Source organism: Staurois parvus, unplaced genomic scaffold (assembly GCF_062004578.1).
Source record: "Staurois parvus isolate SC_StPar_1 unplaced genomic scaffold, SC_StPar_1.0 ptg000377l, whole genome shotgun sequence".
Lineage (NCBI taxonomy): Eukaryota > Metazoa > Chordata > Amphibia > Anura > Ranidae > Staurois > Staurois parvus.
The window spans coordinates 870,001-891,090 of NW_028318173.1; the positions used below are offsets into that span (position 1 = coordinate 870,001).

Sequence of the window (21,090 nt, forward strand, 5' to 3'; positions counted from 1 at the left end):
GATAGATAGATAGATAGATAGATAGATGATAGATAGATAGATGATAGATAGATAGATAGATAGATAGATAGATAGATAGATAGATAGATAACAGATAGATAGATAGATAGATAGATAGATAGATAGATAGATAATAGATAGATAGATAGATAGATGATAGATAGATAGATAGATAAAACACCATTAAAAAATATTTTAAAAATAAATAGATAAAAAATTAATAAAAATACATAAACAATAAATACAGAAATAAATAATAATGATTATATATATCATAAATAAATATAAGATATAACTAAGTAAAAAATAAATAAATATAAATGAATAAATAAAATGCATAAATAAGTACAGAACTTAAAAGTGAACTAAACAAACACTTAAAAAATGCATAAATATATGAATTAAAAAAAAATAGATCGATAAATAAATATATATATAACACCATTAAAAAATATTTTAAAAATACATAAATACATACATATTAAAAATAAATAGATAAAAAAATTAATAAAAAGACATAAATAATAAATACACAAATAAATAAAGAATGAATGTAGATAAAGCCCAGTGCAACCAGCAACTACTACCACTGAAATCCCCAGATCTGTACTGCTGCTCACACTCTCTGTGTCCTCACATTTATTGTTTTTTTTTTTCTCAAATAAATAAACACAAATTTAAAAAAAAAACCCCAAAGAATAAAAAATGTGGTCTTTTTTCCTGCCGTATGTTTTTACATTTTCTGCTATGGCGGCGCGATAAACGTTCGGTCAGAAATGTTCGCTTTCTAATAAATAGCTAATGAAAAGGCGCAAAGCGCGCTACTCTGACTTCTCTCTCCGGACCCCCTGTGCCAACGTGATATCGGATGGAGACGGCGAGGACCCCAAGCGGCGCGCTGCCCCATCCTGCGGTATCATTTTCCGGTCTGGGAGACATGACCTGCCGCTGACAGCGTTGCTCGTGCATCCCAGTGGCTGCTGCTCATCTGATTGGTGGGTACTGAGAGGCACGACTTTGTCGTTGAGGATGGGACCAGCGACCGTTGGTGAGAGAGGAAGACGGCGTGACGATTGGCCGCTGCTGGCAGACATACTGAGTACAGGGTGTGCAGAGGGCGAGTGGTACCCAATTTAAAGGGATGATTGCTGGGAGGAAAAGGAAAGAGATTGTGGTTGGTCGTTGCCGGGAGACTTAACAGTTAAGGGGCGTGCCTCGGCGGTGGGCGGAGGAAGGCATGCCAAGGATCCCTTTAGCTGTGCAAACTCCTCCTTCTGCCTTCATCTCCATCTGCTGATCAGTTACATTGTTTCTCTGGAGCTCCAGCAGCAGCGATTCCTCCCAAACGCACGATTTATCGTCTGAAAACGAATTTGTAACATTGTTACCGATCTTATCCCCTCCAATACTGCAAGGTTCAGCCCCACCCCCCCTTCTCACAGCTGCGTCCCCATTGCCCTTCATACATTTTAGAATAAATCGCCATTTAACCACTTCCCCTCCAGAGCGATTTTTAAACCCTGTTTTAAAAACAAATCAGCATTTTTGGCGAATAAAAAAACCTTTTTTTTTATACAGTATTTTCTGGAGACCTGAGGCTACGTAGAATAAAAAAGATGGTAGTTGCAAGTTTTTTATTTTTGTTGCGTGATTTTTGCGCTACTGCTAATCAAATTTATATTTTTTTAAAAAAAGGATTTTTAGCGCACAAACGCAATTTAATCTCAGATTTTTTTTGTACAATATACTGGTAATCAAATTTATATTTAAAAATAAAAAAAGACTTTTAGTGCACGTGAACGCAATTTAACCCCAGAGTTTCTGCTTTAAAATAAAATAAAATAAAATTAAAAATAAAAAAAAAAAATATATATATATATATATATATATATATACATATAATGTTTAAGGGTTCTAAAAAAAAAAGTAAAAAACTTAAATTTATTCCTGTAGGGCCTCTGCTTTTAAAAGGAAAAAAAAAAAATATATATATATATAATGTTTAGAGGTTCTATAAAAAGGCAAAAGTGTGAATTTATTCCTGTAGAGCCTCTGCTTTAAAAAAAATATATAATGTTTAGGGGGTTCTAAAAAAAGGAAAAACGGTAAATTTACCCCTGTACGGCCTCTGCTTTAAAAAAAAAATATATATATATAATGTTTAGAGGTTCTAAAAAAACAAAAAACGTAAATTTACCCCTGTAGGGCCTCTGCTTTAAAAAAAAATATATATATATAATGTTTAGGGGTTCTATAAAAAGCAAAAACGTAAATTTATTCCTGTAGGGCCTCTGCTTTAAAAAAAATATATATATATAATGTTTAGGGGTTCTAAAAAAAAAAGCAAAAATCGTAAATTTACCCCTGTAGGGCCTCTGCTTTAAAAAAAAAAAAAAATATATATATATAATGTTTAGAGGTTCTAAAAAAACAAAAAACGTAAATTTACCCCTGTAGGGCCTCTGCTTTAAAAAAAAAATATATATATATAATGTTCAGGGGTTCTATAAAAAGCAAAAACGTAAATTTATTCCTGTAGGGCCTCTGCTTTAAAAAATATATATATATATAATGTTTAGGGGTTCTAAAAAAAAAAGCAAAAATCGTAAATTTACCCCTGTAGGGCCTCTGCTTTAAAAAAAACTAAATATATATATATAATGTTTAGAGGTTCTAAAAAAACAAAAAACGTAAATTTACCCCTGTAGGGCCTCTGCTTTAAAAAAAACAATATATATATATATAAGGTTTAGGGGTTCTAAAAAAAAAAGCAAAAATTGTAAATTTACCCCTGTAGGGCCTCTGCTTTAAAAAAAACAAAATATATATATATATAAGGTTTAGGGGTTCTAAAAAAAGCAAAAAACGTAAATTTATTCCTGTTGGGGCCTGCTTTAAAAAAATATATAATGTTTAGGGGGTTCTAAAAAAAGCAAAAAACGTAAATTTACCCCTGTAGGGCCTCTGCTTTAAAAAAAAAAAAAAATATATATATATATATAAGGTTTAGGGGTTCTAAAAAAAGCAAAAAACGTAAATTTACCCCTGTAGGGCCTCTGCTTTAAAAAAATAAAATAAAAAAATAATTATATATATACAGTATATATACAGTATATATATATATATATATATATATATATATATATAGTGTTTAGGGGTTCTAAAGAAAAGCAAAAAATTTAAATGTATTCCTGTAGGGCCTCTGCTTTAAAAAAAATATATAAATAATGACATTTTCTAGCAAAAAAATAAAAAATAAAAAAATACTGATTTTAAAATGTAAACAAAAAGTGCCAGAAATGGCTTGGGGCTGAAGTGGTTAAAATAATAAGCATGTCATAGTTACCTGCACTGAGCAGGAGTTTTGCACAGAGGGGCCCCCGATCCTCATCTTCTGGGGTCCCCTGTCGTTACTCCTCATCTTTTTCAAGATGCTTTCCATGAGGGCACGTTCCTGAGCTGGGCTGTGTGCATCCATAGACACACAGGATATGGCTTGGCCTCGCCCCCAATCCCTTCCCACAGGATTTGATTTGATTGACAGCAGCGGGAGCCATGTCCTGAAAAGAGAGGAACGCAGACCAGCACAGCACTGAATCGAGAGAGGATTCAGGGAAGGATAGTATGAGGGGTATAAAATGAAAATGACTTTAAAAGAAAAAGAAAACAAAAGGAAAATTACTTTTGAAATGGCAAATAGATCTTGGTGATTGTTGCTTTTTTTTCTTTTTTTTAAAGACATTTAAACGAGTTTAGTGTTTTTTTTTTTATTAAAATGAGAAAGAGATAAGATTTTAGTGAGTTTATTTTTATTATATTCACTGACAGATATTTTGTTTTTCTTTTATAAAGGAAACAGCTTTGAAATTACATATTGGATGTCTTAGTAACTGTTTTTTTTGTTTTTTTTTATTTTGTTAAAAGACATACAAAATAGTTTAATGCTTTTTTTTACATTTTTTAAATTAAAATGACAAAGATGAGATTTTAGAGATTTTTTTTATTCTATAAAATGTAAATGATTTTTTTAAACAATGAAAATACCTTTTGATAGGACATGTAGCATGTCTTAGTGATTGTGTTTTTTTTTTTAATTTTTATTTTGTTAAATGACATATATAAGAGATTAGTGCTTTTTTTTATTAAAATGACAAAGATGAGATTTTAGAGATTTTTTTTAATTCTATAAAATAAAAGTGACTTTTTAGAAATGAAAATATGTCTTAGTGACTGTTGTTGCTGTTTTTTTTTTTATTATTTTGTTAAAAGGAAGATATAGCATTTACTGCTTTTTTAATAATAAAAATGACAAGGGTGAGATTTAAGTGATTTTTTTTTATAATATAAAATAAAAAAAAGTATTTTATTAATTAAAATAACTTTTCAAATAGCATATAGAATGTCTTAGTGATTGTTGTTGCTGTTTTTTTTTTATTATTTGTTAAAAGAATGATGTAGCATTTATTGATTTTTTAATAATAATAATAATAATAATAATAATAAAAAAAATGACAGCGGTCAGATCTAAGTGTTTTTTTATATAATATAAAATAAATAAAAATGACAAGGGTGAGATTTAAGTGATTTTTTTTATAATATAAAATAAAAAAAAGTATTTTTTTAAATGAAAATTACTTTTCAAATAGCATATAGGATGTCTTAGTGATTGTTGCTTTTTTTTTTTTTTATTATTTTGTTAAAAGAAAGATGTAGCGTTTAGTGCTTTTTTAATAATATAAACGACAGGGGTGAGATTCAAGTGATTTTTTTTATTATATAAAATAAAGAAAAAGTTTTTAAATGAAAATTACTTTTCAAATAGCATATAGGATGTCTTAGTGATTGTTACTTTTTTTTTTTTTTTTAATTATTTTGTTAAAAGAAGCGTTTAATGCTTTTTTAATAATAAAAATGACAAGGGTGAGATTTAAATGATTTTTTTAATAATATAAAATAAAGAACTATTTTTTTTAATGAAAATAACTTTTCAAATAGCATATAGGATGTCATAGTGATTGTTATTGCTGTTTTTTTATTATTATTATTTTGTTAAAAGAAAGATGTAGCATTTATTGCTTTTATACTACTACTACTATTACTACTACTACTAATAATAATAATAATAAAAATGACATGGGTCAGATTTAAGTGATTTTTTTATATAATATAAAATAAAGAAAAAGTTTTTTTTAAAATGAAAATTACTTTTCAAATAGCATATAGGATGTCTTAGTGATTGTTTTTTTTTAATTATTATTTTGTTAAAAGAAAGATTTAGCGTTTAGTGCTTTTTTAATAAAAAAAATGACAGGGGTCAGATTTAAGTGATTTTTTTTATTATATAAAATAAAGAAAAAGTTTTTAAATGAAAATTACTTTTCAAATAGCATATAGGATGTCTTAGTGATTGTTACTTTTTTTTTTTTAAATTATTTTGTTAAAAGAAGCGTTTAGTGCTTTTTTAATAATAAAAATGACAGGGGTGAGATTGAAGTGATTTTTTTTAGTAATATAAAATAAAGAAAGTATTTTTTTTTTATGAAAATAACTTTTTAAATAGCATATAGGATGTCTTAGTGATTGTTGTTGCTGTTTTTTTTTTTATTATTATTTTGTTAAAAGAAAGATGTAGCATTTATTGCTTTTATACTAATAATAATAATAATTATTAATAATAATAATAATAATAATAAAAATGACAGCGGTCAGATTTAAGTTATTTTTTCATATAATATAAAATAAAGAAAAAGTTTTTTTTTTAAATGAAAATTACTTTTCAAATAGCATATAGGATGTCTTAGTGATTGTTACTTTTTTTTTTTTAATTATTTTGTTAAAAGAAAGATGTAGCATTTATTGCTTTTATACTACTACTACTACTAATAATAATAAAAATGACAGGGGTCAGATTTAAGTGATTTTTTTATATAATAGAAAATAAAGAAAAAGTTTTTTTTAAAATGAAAATTACTTTTCAAATAGCATATAGGATGTCTTAGTGATTGTTTTTTTTTTTTATTATAATTTTGTTAAAAGAAAGATTTAGCGTTTAGTACTTTTTTAATAAAAAAAATGACAGGGGTCAGATTTAAGTGATTTTTTTTATTATATAAAATAAAGAAAAAGTTTTTAAATGAAAATTACTTTTCAAATAGCATATAGGATGTCTTAGTGATTGTTACTTTTTTTTTTTTAAATTATTTTGTTAAAAGAAGCGTTTAGTGCTTTTTTAATAATAAAAATGACAGGGGTGAGATTGAAGTGATTTTTTTAGTAATATAAAATAAAGAAAGTATTTTTTTTTTATGAAAATAACTTTTCAAATAGCATATAGGATGTCTTAGTGATTGTTGTTGCTGTTTTTTTTTTTATTATTATTTTGTTAACAGAAAGATGTAGCATTTATTGCTTTTATACTAATAATAATAATAATTAATAATAATAATAATAATAAAAATGACAGCGGTCAGATTTAAGTTATTTTTTCATATAATATAAAATAAAGAAAAAGTTTTTTTTTTAAATGAAAATTACTTTTCAAATAGCATATAGGATGTCTTAGTGATTGTTACTTTTTTTTTTTTTTAATTATTTTGTTAAAAGAAGCGTTTAGTGCTTTTTTAATAATAAAAATGACAGGGGTGAGATTGAAGTGATTTTTTTTAGTAATATAAAATAAAGAAAGTATTTTTTTTTTATGAAAATAACTTTTCAAATAGCATATAGGATGTCTTAGTGATTGTTGTTGCTGTTTTTTTTTTATTATTATTTTGTTAAAAGAAAGATGTAGCATTTATTGCTTTTATACTAATAATAATAATAATAATTATTAATAATAATAATAATAATAATAAAAATGACATGGGTCAGATTTAAGTTATTTTTTCATATAATATAAAATAAAGAAAAAGTTTTTTTTTTTTAAATGAAAATTACTTTTCAAATAGCATATAGGATGTCTTAGTGATTGTTGCTTTTTTTTTTTTTTTTATTATTTTGTTAAAAGAAAGATGTAGCGTTTAGTGCTTTTTTAATAATATAAACGACAGGGGTGAGATTCAAGTGATTTTTTTTATTATATAAAATAAAGAAAAAGTTTATAAATGAAAATTACTTTTCAAATAGCATATAGGATGTCTTAGTGATTGTTACTTTTTTTTTTTTTTTTAATTATTTTGTTAAAAGAAGCGTTTAATGCTTTTTTAATAATAAAAATGACAAGGGTGAGATTTAAGTGATTTTTTTAATAATGTAAAATAAAGAAAGTATTTTTTTAATGAAAATAACTTTTCAAATAGCATATAGGATGTCTTTGTGGTTGTTGCTTTTTTAAAATTATTTTCAGACGTGCTTTTTTAATAATAAAAATGACAGGGATAATATTTTATTTATTTATTTATTTTTTTACTTATTACAAATGACTTTGAAGTGACACATGTGAGATTTCAGTGATTGGGTGTATATTGTGTGTTGGATGACAGCTCCCAGGACACATCAGAAAACAGCTGGCACATCCGCGGGGACTCTGAGGATGCCTGTTCTCCTAGAGGGCGGGGCGCAGGGAGGAGCTCGCACATCCGCAGGGATGCTGGCTCTGCTATGGGACGGCGGGAGGGCGGAGCGCAGGGCGGAGCCCGCACCTCCGCGGCGATGCGGGGATGCAAGAAGAGGAGCGGGCGGTACACAGGCTGTCCTTATACCGGCCGCTCCGATCCCAGTCCGTCCGTCCGAAGCGGCGCCATGCTCGGGCTCCTCCGTCTGCTGAACCTCCTGATTCCAGTGTCCATGGCCGGCTCCTCATCCGCCCCGGCGGGGTGTCTTCTGAAGACGGTCACCGTGTCCACACTGCCGGCACTGAGGGAGCGGGAGCTGAGCTGGAGCGGCGCCGTGTCCTCCCTCCATCCCGGGGATTCCCGTCTTCCTCTGCACGTCCACAGTGAGGCGCCAGGGAGCGTGTCCGTGAGGGATGACCTGCACAACACCGAGCCGCCCTACTTCACCCTGGGTGAGGACCGGGAACCGAGGGGGAGGGGGGGGGGAGCATCCTCATAACATCCAATCTGGGTACCTGTCACCCATGGCAACCAAAAGATACTGCCAGAGCTTCATTCTGATTGGCTGCTGAGGGTTACTAAGTATCTCTTATTACAGAAGACCTTGGAAGAGGAACCAAGGTCTGTAGATTACATCAGAGCGCCCTACCTCTTCGTAAATTGCTGTACAATGGACAAAATCGGACCTTTCTTGGGAACCTTGAATACCCTAAGGGGCCGGTTTGGAGCATTATGGGAAAGCACGTGTTAAGTGAGTTTAGGGGTTGGTTGCTGAGGGTTACTAAGTATCTCCTTTTAAGGAAGACCTTGGAAGAGGAACCAAGGTCCATAGATTACATCAAAGCGTCCTACCTTTTCGTAAATTGCAGTAAGATGGACAGAGTCCGACCTTCCAGTTCGGAGGATTATGGAAAAGCTTATGTAAAGTGAGTTTAGGGGTTGGTTGCCAAGGGTTACTAAGTATGTCCTATTAAGGAAGACCTTGGAAGAACAACCAAGGTCCATAGATTACATCAGAGCGCCCTACCTCTTAGTAAGTTGCAGAACGATGGACAAATTCAGACCTTCCTTGGGAACCTTTAATACCCTAAAGGGCCAGTTTGGAGCAGTATAGGAAAGCACACGTTAAGTGAGTTTGGGGGTTGGATGCCGAAGGTTACTAAGTATGTATTGTTAAGGAAGACCTTGGAAGAGGAACCAAGGTCCATAGATTACATCAGAGCGCCCTACCTCTTCGTAAATTGCAGTAGGATGGACAAAGTCTGACTTTCCAGTTCGGAGAATTATGGGAAAGCCCATGTTAAGTGAGTTTGGGGGTTTGTTGCTGAAGGTTACTTCGTATGTTTTATTAAGGAAGACCTTGGAAGAGGGACCAAGGTCTGTAGATTACATCAGGGTGTCCCACGTCTTCGTAAATTGCCGTAGAATGGTCAAAGTCCAACCTTCCATGGGGACCTTGAAAACCTAAAGTTCCAGTTCGGAGCATTATGGGGTGGCACACGTTAAGTTAGTTTGGGAATTGATTGCCGAGGGTCACTAAGTGTTTCTTATTAAGGAAGACCTTGGAATAGGGACCAAGGTCTGTAGATTACATCAGAGCGCTCTACCTCTTTGTAAATTGCTGTACAATGGTTAAAAGTCCGACCTTCCTTGGGAACCTTGAATACCATAAAGGGCATGTTTGGAGCATTATGGGGTGACACAGGTTAAGTGAGTTTGGGAGTTGGTTGCTGGGGGTTACGAAGTATCTCTTTTTAAGGAAGACCTTGGAAGAGGAACCAAGGTCCATAGATTACATCAGAGCGCCCTACCTCTTCGTAAATTGCAGTACGATGGACAAAGTCCGACCTTCCAGTTTGGAACATTATGGGAAAGCACATGTTAAGTGAGTTTAGGGGTTGGTTGCCAAGGGTTTCTAAGTATGTCCTATTAAGGAAGACCTTGGAAGAGCAACCAAGGTCTATAGATTACATCAGAGCACTCTACCTCTTCGTAAATTGCAGTACGATGGACAAATTCCGACCTTCCTTGGGAACCTTTAATACCCTAAAGGGCCAGTTTGGAGCAGTATGGAAAAGCACATGTTAAGTGATTTTGGGGGTTGGTTTCTGAGGGTTACTATGTATCTCCTTTTAAGGAAGACCTTGGAAGAGGAACCAAATTCCATAGATTACATCAGAGCGCCCTACCTCTTCGTAAATTGCAGTATGATGGACAAAGTCCGACCTTCCAGTTTGGAGCATTATGGGAAAGCACATGTTAAGTGAGTTTGGGGGTTGGATGCCGAAGCTTACTAAGTATCTGTTATTAAAGAAGACCTTGGAAGAGGGACCAAGGTCTGTAGATTACATCAGAGTGCTCTACCTCTTTGTAAATTGCTGTACAATGGTTAAAAGTCCGACCTTCCTTGGGAACCTTGAATACCATAAAGGGCATGTTTGGAGCATTATGCGGTGGCACCGGTTAAGTGAGTTTGGGAGTTGGTTGCCGGGGGATACGAAGTATCTCTTTTTAAGGAAGACCTTGGAAGAGGAACCAAGGTCCATAGATTACATCAGAGCGCCTTACCTCTTTGTAAATTGCTGTACAATGGTCACATGTCCGACCTTCCTTGGGAACCTTGAATACCCTAAAGGGCCAATTTGGAGCAGTATGGGAAAGCACATGTTAAGTGAGTTTGGGAGTTGGTTTCTGAGGGTTACTAAGTATCTCCTTTTAAGGAAGACCTTGGAAGAGAAACCAAGGTCCATAGATTACATCAGAGCACCCTACCTCTTCGTAAATTGCAGTACGATGGACAAAGTTCGACCTTGCAGTTTGGAACATTATGGGAAAGCACATGTTAAGTGAGTTTGGAGGTTGGTTGCCAAGGGTTACTAAGTATGTCTTGTTAAGGAAGACCTTGGAAGAGGAACCAAGGTTTATAGATTACATCAGAGCACCCTACCTCTTCGTAAATTGCAGTACGATGGACAAAGTTCGACCTTGCAGTTTGGAACATTATGGGAAAGCACATGTTAAGTGAGTTTAGGGGTTGGTTGCCAAGGGATACTATGTATCTCCTTTTAAAGAAGACCTTGGAAGAGGAACCAAGGTCCATAGATTACATCAGAGCGCCCTACCTCTTTGTAAATTGCTGTACAATGGTCAAACGTCTGACCTTCCATGGGAACCTTGAATACCCTAAAGGGCCGGTTTGGAGCAGTATGGGAAAGCACATGTTAAGTGAGTTTGGGGGTTGGTTTCCGAGGGTTACTAAGTATCTCTTATTAAGGAAGACCTTGGAAGAGGAACCAAGGTCCATAGATTACATCAGAGTGTCCTACCTCTTTGTAAATTGCAGTACGATAGACAAAGTCCGACCTTCCAGTTTGGAGCCGTATGGGAAAGCACATGTTAAGTGAGTTTGGAGGTTGGTTGCCAAGGGTTACTAAGTATGTCTTGTTAAGGAAGACCTTGGAAGAGGAACCAAGGTTTATAGATTACATCAGAGCACCCTACCTCTTTGTAAATTGCTGTACAATGGTCAAAAGTCTGACCTTCCTTGGGAAACTTTAATACCCTAAAGGGCCAGTTTGGAGCAGTATGGAAAATCACGTGTTAAGTGAGTTTGGGAGTTGGTTTCTGAGGGTTACTATGTATCTCCTTTTAAGGAAGACCTTGGAAGAGGAACCAAGATCCATAGATTACATTAGAGCGCCCTACCTCTTCGTAAATTGCAGTACGATGGACAAATTCCGACCTTCCTTGGGAACCTTTCATACCCTAAAGGGCCAATTTGGAGCAGTATGGAAAAGCACACGTTAAGTGAGTTTGGGGGGTTGATTGCTGAGAGTTACTTTGTATTTCTTATAAAAGAAGACCTTTGAAGAGAACCCAAGATTTGTAGATTAGGTCAGAGCGCCTTACCTCTTTGTAAATCACCGTATGATGTGGACAAACGTATCCAAGTTATTTAACATCTCATCACTGTCCTTCCTCAGGAACATAATGTACCATGTAGAGGTGGGGTTCATCATGGAAAACGCATTGGTGTTGGCTGCTCAGGGATATTAAGTATCTATTATTAAAGAAGACCTTGGGAGAGAACCCAAGGTTCATAGATGTCATCAGAGCACCCTGCCTCCTTTGTAAATTGCCTTACCATGTACAAAATCCTGCCTTTGTTGGGAGTGTTGAGTACCTTATGGGGCCCAGTGCAGTGAATTATGGGAAAGCACATGTTAGGTGAGTTTCGGGTTGGTTGCTGAGGGTTACTAAATATTTCTGATTAAAGAAGACCTCTGAAAAGAATCCATGGTTTGTAGATTACGTCAGACCACCTTACTTTACCTTCATAAATCTCAAGATGATGTTGACAAACGTACCCAAAGTTATTCAACGTCACACCACTGACCTTCCTCGGGAGGGTTACTAAGTATCAAAGGAGAGCTTTGAAGAGAAACCACTATTACATCAGAGCACCCTACCTCTTCGTAAATTGTCCTACAGCACCCATGACAGCCAAAAGATACTGGGGAGAGCTGCATTCTGATTGGCTGCCAAGGATTACTAAATTTCTTGTATTAAAGAAGACCTTGGACAAGAACCCAAGGTCTGTAGATTACATCAGAGCCCCCTACCTCTTCATAAATCGACCTACTCCACATGCCCAGCCCCTAGGTGAAAACCGATGCCTCCTGAGATATGTGACATAGATATTCCAGGAGACTGCTCAAGCAGGGCTGACATAAAACGGGGGACTGGGGGTGAAACTAAAATCCCCTTCCCACGAAATAAAGTTTACTTTTCAAGTATATGGAGGGTTGCATCGTTAATCTGGTTGAAAAAAAGACACACCCATCCAGTTCAACCAGGCTGCAAAGTCATTTGTTGCTGTGAAGGTCAACTTTAGAATGGCAGCACTGGGGTGGACAGAGTCACGAGATCTTGGCAGACTGGGGGTGGGCAGGAGAGGCAGCTGCCCCAGGTGCAGTGTAGCAAGGGGGGCAGAAAATGTACGCAAGGCGGTAGACCCATTCTACGTCAGGCATTAACAACGGGGGGAGGGAATGCAGTTCTACAACCTTGCTCTGGGTGTTGGCTGAACCTGTTTCGGTGTCGGGTCTTGGAAATTTGATGTTACTAAGTCAAGTATCCAAAGGTTTTTGTAAGGATGCTGGGGGCTAATCAAGGCTCAGTTCACACGGATGGCAAAGAGATAATAAAAACAGCTTAAAGCTGACAAAAAGAACAAGCAGTCGGGTGCAAACGCCTAGTGCGCTATCAGCAATTCATTTTTCACGACCCAAAAATAATACCAAATGGGTACTTACAAAAGTGGAAGATAAAATAGCGTTTCAAGAGCGCACCTCCTTCTTCAGTTGCTTTGCTCTGAGGAAGGGGGTGCGCCATCCGAAACGCCTCAGCTCGCCAGCCCAGCGGGGTTGCATGTTGACACAGGACTCCCACACACCGTGGCATCTTGTGGTTTTGATACTATTTTATCTTCCACTTTTGTGAGTATCCACTTGCCAATTTTTTATCTTATGAAAAATAAATTTCTGGTAATGCACTAGGTGTTTGCGCTCTCTTGTTTGTTCTTTTTGTAGCTGCTATGGGATCAGTGGTTTAGCGTGGGGGGGCAGTTGGTGCAGTTGCCCTGGGCACACTTCTGAAGGATGTAAAGGGGCATCCTGGAGGCACGAAGGGAGCACTGTGGAGGAACTAAGGGGGCACTCTGGAGGAGGATGCAAGGGACACTCTGGAGGATGTAAGGGCGTACTCTGAAGGAATATTTAAGGGGCACTCTGGAGGATGTAAGAAGGGGGCACTCTGGAGGATGTTGTAAAGGGCACTCTGGAGGAGGATGCGATGGGTACTCTGGAGAATGTAAGGGGGCACTCTGAAGCAGAATGTAAGGGGCACTCTGGAGGATGTTGTAAGGGGGCACTCTGGAGGAGGAAGTGAGGGGTACTCTGATGAATGTAAGGGGGCACTCTGAAGGAGTATGTAAGGGGACACTCTGGAGGATGTTGTAAGGGGACACTCTGGAGGAGGAAGTGAGGGGCACTTTGGTGGATGTAAGGGGCACACTGAACAAGGATGTAAGGGGGCACTCTGGTGGATGTAAGGGGGCACTCTGGAGGAGGATGCAAGGGGCACTCTGAAGGAGGATGTAAGGGGGCACTCTGAAGGAATATGTAAGGGGCACTCTGGAGGATGTAAGGGGGAACTCTGGAGGATGTTGTAAGGGGCACTCTGGTGGATGTAAGGGGCACTCTGGAGGATGTTGTAAGGGGGAACTCTGGAGGATGTTGTAAGGGGGCACTCTGGAGGAGGATGCAAGGGGCACTCTGGAGGATGTAAGGGGCACTCTGGAGGATGTTGTAAGGGGGCACTTTGGAGGAGGATGCGAGGGGGTCTCTGGTGGATGTTATGGGACACTCTGGTGGATGTTAGGGGGCACTCTGGAGTATGTTGTAAGGGGCACTCTGGTGGATGTAAAGGGGCACTCTGAAATAGTATGTACGGGGAATTCTGGAGGATGTTGTAAGGGGGCACTCTGGAGAAGGATGCGAGGGGCACCATGGTGGATGTTAGGGGGCACTCTGGAGGAGGATGCAAGGGGCACTCTGGAGGAGTATGTGAGGGGCATTCTGGAGGATGTTGTAAGGGGGCACTCTGGAGGAGGATGCAAGGGGGCACTCTGGAGGATGTAAGGGGGCACTCTGGAGGATGTTGTAAGGTGGCACTCTGGAAGAGGATGCAAGGGTACTCTGGGAGGATGTAAAGGTACAGCAAGAGGAAGAGGATGGGGCAGCCCTGTAGTGAAGATTTGTTGGGCCATTTTTAGTGCAGTTGAGCCTGGAGACCAGAATCTGTTAACTCCCACAGCTCTGGAAGTTCAGCAGCAGGAAGAGGGAGTGTTCCACCATGGATCGCTCTTCAGAAATGTCCTCCAACCATGTGAAAGGCCCTAAGTTCACATGAGCCTGTGCTCTGAAAAGTTATAGGCTAACCCCCTGATGGTGGCTAACCAGCCATCATCCACTAACAACCTGACCACCCGACGGTGGCTAACCAGCCATCATCCACTAACGACCTGACCACCTGATGGTGGCTAACCAGCTGTCACCCACTAACCACTTGACCACCCGATGGTGGCTAACCAGCCGTCATCCACTAACAACCTGACCATCTGATGGTGGCTAACCAGCTGTCACCCACTAACCACCTGACCACCCGATGGTGGCTAACCAACCGTCATCCACTAACCACCTGATGGTGGCTAACCAGCCATCATCCACTGACCACCTGAAGGTGGCTAGCCAGCCGCCATCCACCTGATTGTATCTAACCAGACGGCATCCACTGACCACCTGATGGTGGCTAAACAGCTGGCAGCCACTAACCGCCTGATGGTGACTACCCAGCCACCATCCACTAAATATCTGATGGCAACTAACCAGCCGCCATCCACTAATCACCTGATGGTAACTACCCAGCTGACATCCACTAACCACCTGATGATGGGCATCCAAGTACCATCCACTAAATATCTGATGGCAACTAACCAGCTGTCATCCACTAACCACCTGATGGTAACTACCCAGCTGCCATCCACTAACCACCTGATGTTGGGTATCCAAGTACCATCCAGTACCATCCACTAAATATCCGATGGCAGCTAACCAGCCGCCATCCACTAACCACCTGATGGTAACTACCCAGCTGCCATCCACTAACCACCTGATGGTGGGTATCCAAGTACCATCTACTAAATATCTGATGGCAGCTAACCAGTCACCATCCACTAACCACCTGATGGTAACTACCCAGCTGCCATCCACTAACCACCTGATGGTGGGTATCCAAGTACCATCCACTAAATATCTGATGGCAGCTAACCAGTCGCCATCCACTAACCACCTGATGGTTTGGCTCTCAGTTGAACAGGGTCCTATTGACTTGAATGGCCAGGTTTGATAGGTGGTGCCCCTTGACAACTTCAGCATGCTGCGTTAGGTTTGCCATGGCCACGATGCCAAACATCGCAGCTGTAGCCTTCTTACAACCTCTTCCAGCTGTATCTTACACCATAGGTGGGCCGCTGGGCCTGGTCTAGGCTACCTGGCTAGGGTGACTGTGTGAAAGATACCTAACGATGTGGGGATGGGAGGTAGGTCCACTTATATACAGTAGTGTCATATATTTATGGTTCAGCCAATCGTGACATCCTTGTGGAGAGCGCCTGTGATTAGCCTGATGGCCAGAATGATTGATTGGAGGTTGATATTGAAGGACGCAAAGCCCTTAAGTTCCCGATCTTCTCTACTTCCTTGCTTTTCTGGATGGAGTAGAGAAGATCAGGACAATATGCGCTGGAGATGGTGGATCCGTCTCGTGTTCCCGATACTTTGTAATGTAGCATGCTTAATCCAGCCATTAGTCCACTGACCTACCTGCAGTCCCCTCTCCATGGGTAGTCAGTATGGACAGATGTGTACATGGGATCATCTACTGTACAGATGTGTGAAGGACAAAAACCATCCACAAGGACGTTCCACCTCCACCACATCCCTTGCATTGTGTCCTCGGCGTGAATTCTTTTTGTTTTTTCTGTTCTTTTATTTTTGAAGAAGACGTGTGATTGGTTGTTCGTAGATTATGAATGCTTTATTATCGGGAGACGATGACAGATCTGAATAAGAAGTCAGATATTTAGCATTTGAAACGATTATTACCGAAGTGATTGATCGCTCCATAATAGGACGCCGATTGCTCCTTTTAGTACGTCGCTGAAGCTCCAATTACTGGAGCGCCAGACAAGGCGGCAGACGGTAATATCATTTATACGGGAGAGATACATCTCTGGGATGGTAACGGGAAGGCTGAGCAGGAGAGCGCGGCCAAGGCCTAGACGGTGCTGGTCAACATTCCACCGGGCTGCTCAATGGACTGCGTGGTGGGTTTGTGGTTGTAGTGGCCTTCCGGCACTGGGGTCCCTGGTTCAGATCCCAGCCGGAACACTACCTGCGTGGTGTTTGTGTGTTGCCCCTGATGGCGTACATCTATGGCTGTCTATCCAGTCTTGCAATTTGCCCAGCTCTGTCATGCAGCACAGCCCTGACTGGCAGGGGACTAGACCTGTTTTTCCTTTGCTGAGGTTGAACAGTCTGTAAACGCCCCCTGGGCAGGATTGTGGCTGCAGCTGTCGATCCCGGTACCATCTTTTTTAGCCAGCGATTGGCTATCACTTCAAAGTGATCCTGGTGGGTTTACACTTCTGGAGAGGACCCCCATCTTCGTCTGCCTGCAGTGGTTTCTGGACTCTCCCAGGGAGCCTGAGGCCGCAGTGAGAGATGGCTGCCCACAGTAGACATGGAGGAACATCTGTTCCTCCATCTCCTCTGTGACCAGTGACCCTGAAAGCAATGAGGATTTTGTCACTTTCGTTTTCAGAGCTGCCATTTCCTGGCTGTTACAGCAAGGTAGGCACCTTACCAAACACGATCTGTGTTGGATCAGCTGCTTTTGAAGACGAGGGAGACATCAGGGATCTAATAGACCCCTGATGTTTCCATAAAGAGTACCTGTCACCTGTCCAAAGTTATCAGTCAGGGAAGCAGCTAACCAAGCACAATCTGTGTTGGATCAGCTGCTTTGGAGGACGAGGGAGACATCAGGGGTCTAACAGACCCCTGATGTCTCCATAAAGAGTACCTGTCACCTGTCCAAAGTTATCAGTCAGGGAAGCAGTTAACCAAGCACGATCTGTGTTGGATCAGCTGCTTTGGAGGGCAAGGGAGAAATTGGGGGTCTGTTAGACCCCTGATGTCTCCATAAAGGGTACCTGTCTCCTGCCCAAAGCTATCAGTCCGGGAAGCAGCCAACCAAGCTCTATCTGTACTTGCTTAGATGCTTTGGAGGGAAGGGGAGACTTCAGGGGTCCAATAGACCCCTGATGTCAGCATAAAGAGTACCTGTCACCTGGCCAAAGCTGTCAGGAACGCATCTAACCAAGCCTGATCTGTGTTTGATCAGGTGTTTTGAAGGTCAAGGTCTAATAGACCCCTGATATCTCCATAAAGAGTACTCGACACCTTCATAAGCTATCAGTCAGGGAAGCAGCAAACTAAGCATGATCTGTGTTGGATCAGCTGCTTTGGAGGGCAGGGGAGACATCAGGGGTCTATTAGACTCCTGATGTCTCTATAAAGAGTACCTGTCACTGCCCAAAGTTATCACAAGGGGATTTGTTCACCCCCTTATGATAGCAATAAAGTTAAATGAGAAAATGAAAAAAAATTGTAAAAATGGGCATGTAGGTTCAGCAGAGTGTAAACAGTGATTGCACCACACATATGGTGAGAGTAATAATTCTAGGGCCATAGTTCACAATTAAAGTGTTTCTAACCACAGTGGTAAAATCAGTCTGTAGATGCAGTAAAGCATGCTTGGTATATTCATTGCGGAACCTAAGGGTTAATCCTCCGCATTGTGTAAAAAGGCTGTTTGATCCTGTCATCTCTGATCCTCCCCTTCCTCTACTGTCCCCAATCTATATGCTATAGCTAGAACAGCAGTGGTATGTCTGCACATGCTCTGTTTGGTGTGTATTGCTGTTTGAACATCAAGCCCAGCACTAAGTTTTGGTACAGTAGTTGTTGGCCATTTCGCAGGTGTGCGCAATTTTAAATCTTGACTTGTTTGGTATCTATTTACTCGATGCTGCGTCATCTTTTATATATTACCAAAGAATTGGGTATTTTATTGTGTTTGCATGGACTAAAATTCATTTAAGTGTATTTTTTTTTCTTGAAAGTTTGCATTTGATATATCACGTGACATACAAAAAATGATTTTAACAGCCACCATTTTATTCCCTGGGGCCTTTGCTATATATTGTTTTAGGGTTCTAAGGTATTTTCGAGCAAAAAAAAAAAAAACGGATTTTATAATGCGTGTGAAAAATTGCCCCGGATGGCAGGTGGTTGAGTGACACTTACCGGTCCCTACCCCAATCTGCGAAAGCAGCAAATGAACGAGCTCATCGTGCTGTTTATTTGCTCTTATCGCCTATTAGGATCAGCATATAAGCGCTGCATTAAAACTGATTGGCTAGTTTTGCAGCTCCTCCCTCTCCCTGACTGATGCTTTTTATTAAAGACATACAGTATATTTGAAAATGTATTTTTATAACTGTATTATGTGTAAAAATATATTATATATATATATATATATATATATATACAGTGCATGTTGAAATGCGTTTTTATTACAAAATATATGAAAAATATTTTTAAAAATCCATTTTCAAATATACTGTATGTCTTTAAAAATACATTTACTCTAAATTTTTGGAATGCATTTGCAAATATATGTAAGATATATGTTAAAATGACTATATGTTAAAAATAAAATCTGGGGAATGCATTTAAAAAATATATATTTTTAAAAATATTTTTCATATATTTTGTAATATATAAAACAATGCATTTCAACATGCAGTATATATATTATATATATAATGTGTAAAAAAAAAATATATATATCTATAGATATATTTATATTTATATATATATATATATATATATATATATATATATAAATAATATGGCCAAAATTGTAGCATTTCAAATATATGTCAATATATTTGGGAATAATATTTTTACAATATATTTAAAATATATTTTTCTTCCATGTGGGTTCATACATACACATACTAGGGCCAATTTAGACAGGAGCCAATTAACCTCCCAGCAGGTCTTCGGAGTGTGGTAGGAAACTGGAGTACCTGGAGGAAACCCACGCAGGCGCAGGGAGAACATTCAAACTCCTTGCAGGTGGTGCCATGGTTTGGATTCGAACTGGCGCCCCCTAGTGCTTCCAGGTGGAAGTGCTAACCATTTAGCCACTGTGCTGCCGAATGAAACCTTTTTTGGCGAGGAGTGTGGAGCTGTTTTTCGCCATGCATTTTGGCGTGTTTGTTGCGTGTTTGCTGCTACCAGCACTTGGGGTGCCATGTTGTGTGTAGCGCGTTTGCAGTGTGTCTCTAAAACGTGCATTTTCTGTGGTCTTTCAGAAGCATTAGCTTTGCGTTAAAAAACCCCTTGCCTGATGCCCCCGCTGTGTTGGTTTTGTATTGTATGGATTTTTATTATTATCTTGGCCAGTAACACCTTCTAGACACACCTCAAACGCGCTGTACACGCCATAGGTGCGTTTGTGACCCGTTTGCAGTGCACTTGCGGCGCGTTTAAATTGATCTGGGCAGCACATGGGCTAAATGGTTAGCACTTCCACCTGGCAGTACTAGGGTCGTTGGTTCGAATCCCAACCACAGCATTACCTGCCTGAAGTTTGCATGTTCTCCCTGTGCCTGCGTGGTTTTCCTCTGGGTACACTGGTTTCCTCCCACACTCCAAAAAAAGACATGCTGGTAGGTGAAGTGGCTCCTGTCTAAATTGGCCCCTAGTATGTGTATGTATGAATGTGAGTTAGGGACCTTAGATTGTACGCTCCTCGGGGGCGGGGACTGATGTGAATGTTTAATATATATGTAAAGCGCTGCGTAAATTGATGTCACTATAGAAGTACAAGAAATAAATAATATCAATGGAAGCCCTTGGGGATTAGCAAAGCCTGACAGACGACACATGTTGGGTCAGTTTTGATATGACGCAACGCTGAGGCAACCATGTCAACATCACTGGGCCCTGCAATGCACACAATCTTGACAGGCGTTGCAAAACGGTCATGAGACGCCTGCTTTTGAAGCCGGTGTAACTGTAGAATGGCAGAGGGTCGGCGGTGGGAAGGGGTTAAAATTTCTATTTTTTAAAGCTTTATTAGTACCAGAAGAGCCTAGGAGTGATTTTTTTTTTTCTTTTGTGAGCTTTGTGAATTGGAACAATATTGACTATGCAGATCGAGGACAGGAACGCGTCATTATGGAGAGAATCCTTTGGGGGAGAACATCATCGGGACGGTCTTTATTCTGTTCTATGGCATCCTGTCTGGATCAGAAGACTTTCCATCTGAAAAGGATTCAATAGCGGCGTCGGGGAGACAATCCATTTCAATGGCACTTTGCAGAGATTATCGGGAGAGTCAGAGAGCGAACATCTATCAGCATTTTAAACATTCCACAAAAGGATGTAAAATGGGCTTCAGCCGAGACACTCCGGCTCCAGTAAAAGTTTTTTTTGTATTTGAAAGTTAAGATGATCATTGGGAAAAAGTTCCGCGAGGATGGCGAGCAGACAGCCATTATCTTCTGAATGAAATTCCGTTTCGGTAGCATCGATGCAACGGGGGGCTGATTTACAAAGGGCAGATGAGCTGTTCGCTCTAGAGATAATTCTCTTGCAATGTGCAATTTCCTTTGCCAACCTTTTATTTGCCTTTAGTAATTCAACCCCCAATGTGTACTGCCTGACTGCTTTGGGGTTGGTTTACCAAAGGCGAGTAGGCCGCTCACTTTGCAAGGGAATTTGCACTTTGCAAGGGAATTTTTTTTCCCAGAGCTTGGTGAAGGTGGCAAAACTTTACT

The 21,090-nt window shown here is 39.1% G+C and overlaps 1 protein-coding gene across 3 annotated transcripts in view; it reads left to right on the forward strand.

The window, feature by feature from the left end:
• Window positions 1-7,630: 7,630 nt before the first annotated feature.
• The window catches only part of ASTN2 (astrotactin 2), a 521,452-nt gene continuing 507,992 nt past the window's right edge, over window positions 7,631-21,090 (forward strand). For 2 of the 3 annotated variants that reach the window (XM_089685524.1, XM_089685525.1), the window contains exon 1: window positions 7,632-8,005. In XM_089685524.1, the coding sequence (XP_089541650.1) occupies window positions 7,651-8,005 (355 nt within the window). In that variant the 5' untranslated portion in view covers window positions 7,632-7,650. Of the gene's footprint in view, window positions 8,006-21,090 lie in introns of all 3 variants that reach the window. The other variant, XM_089685523.1, reaches the window with a different exon arrangement.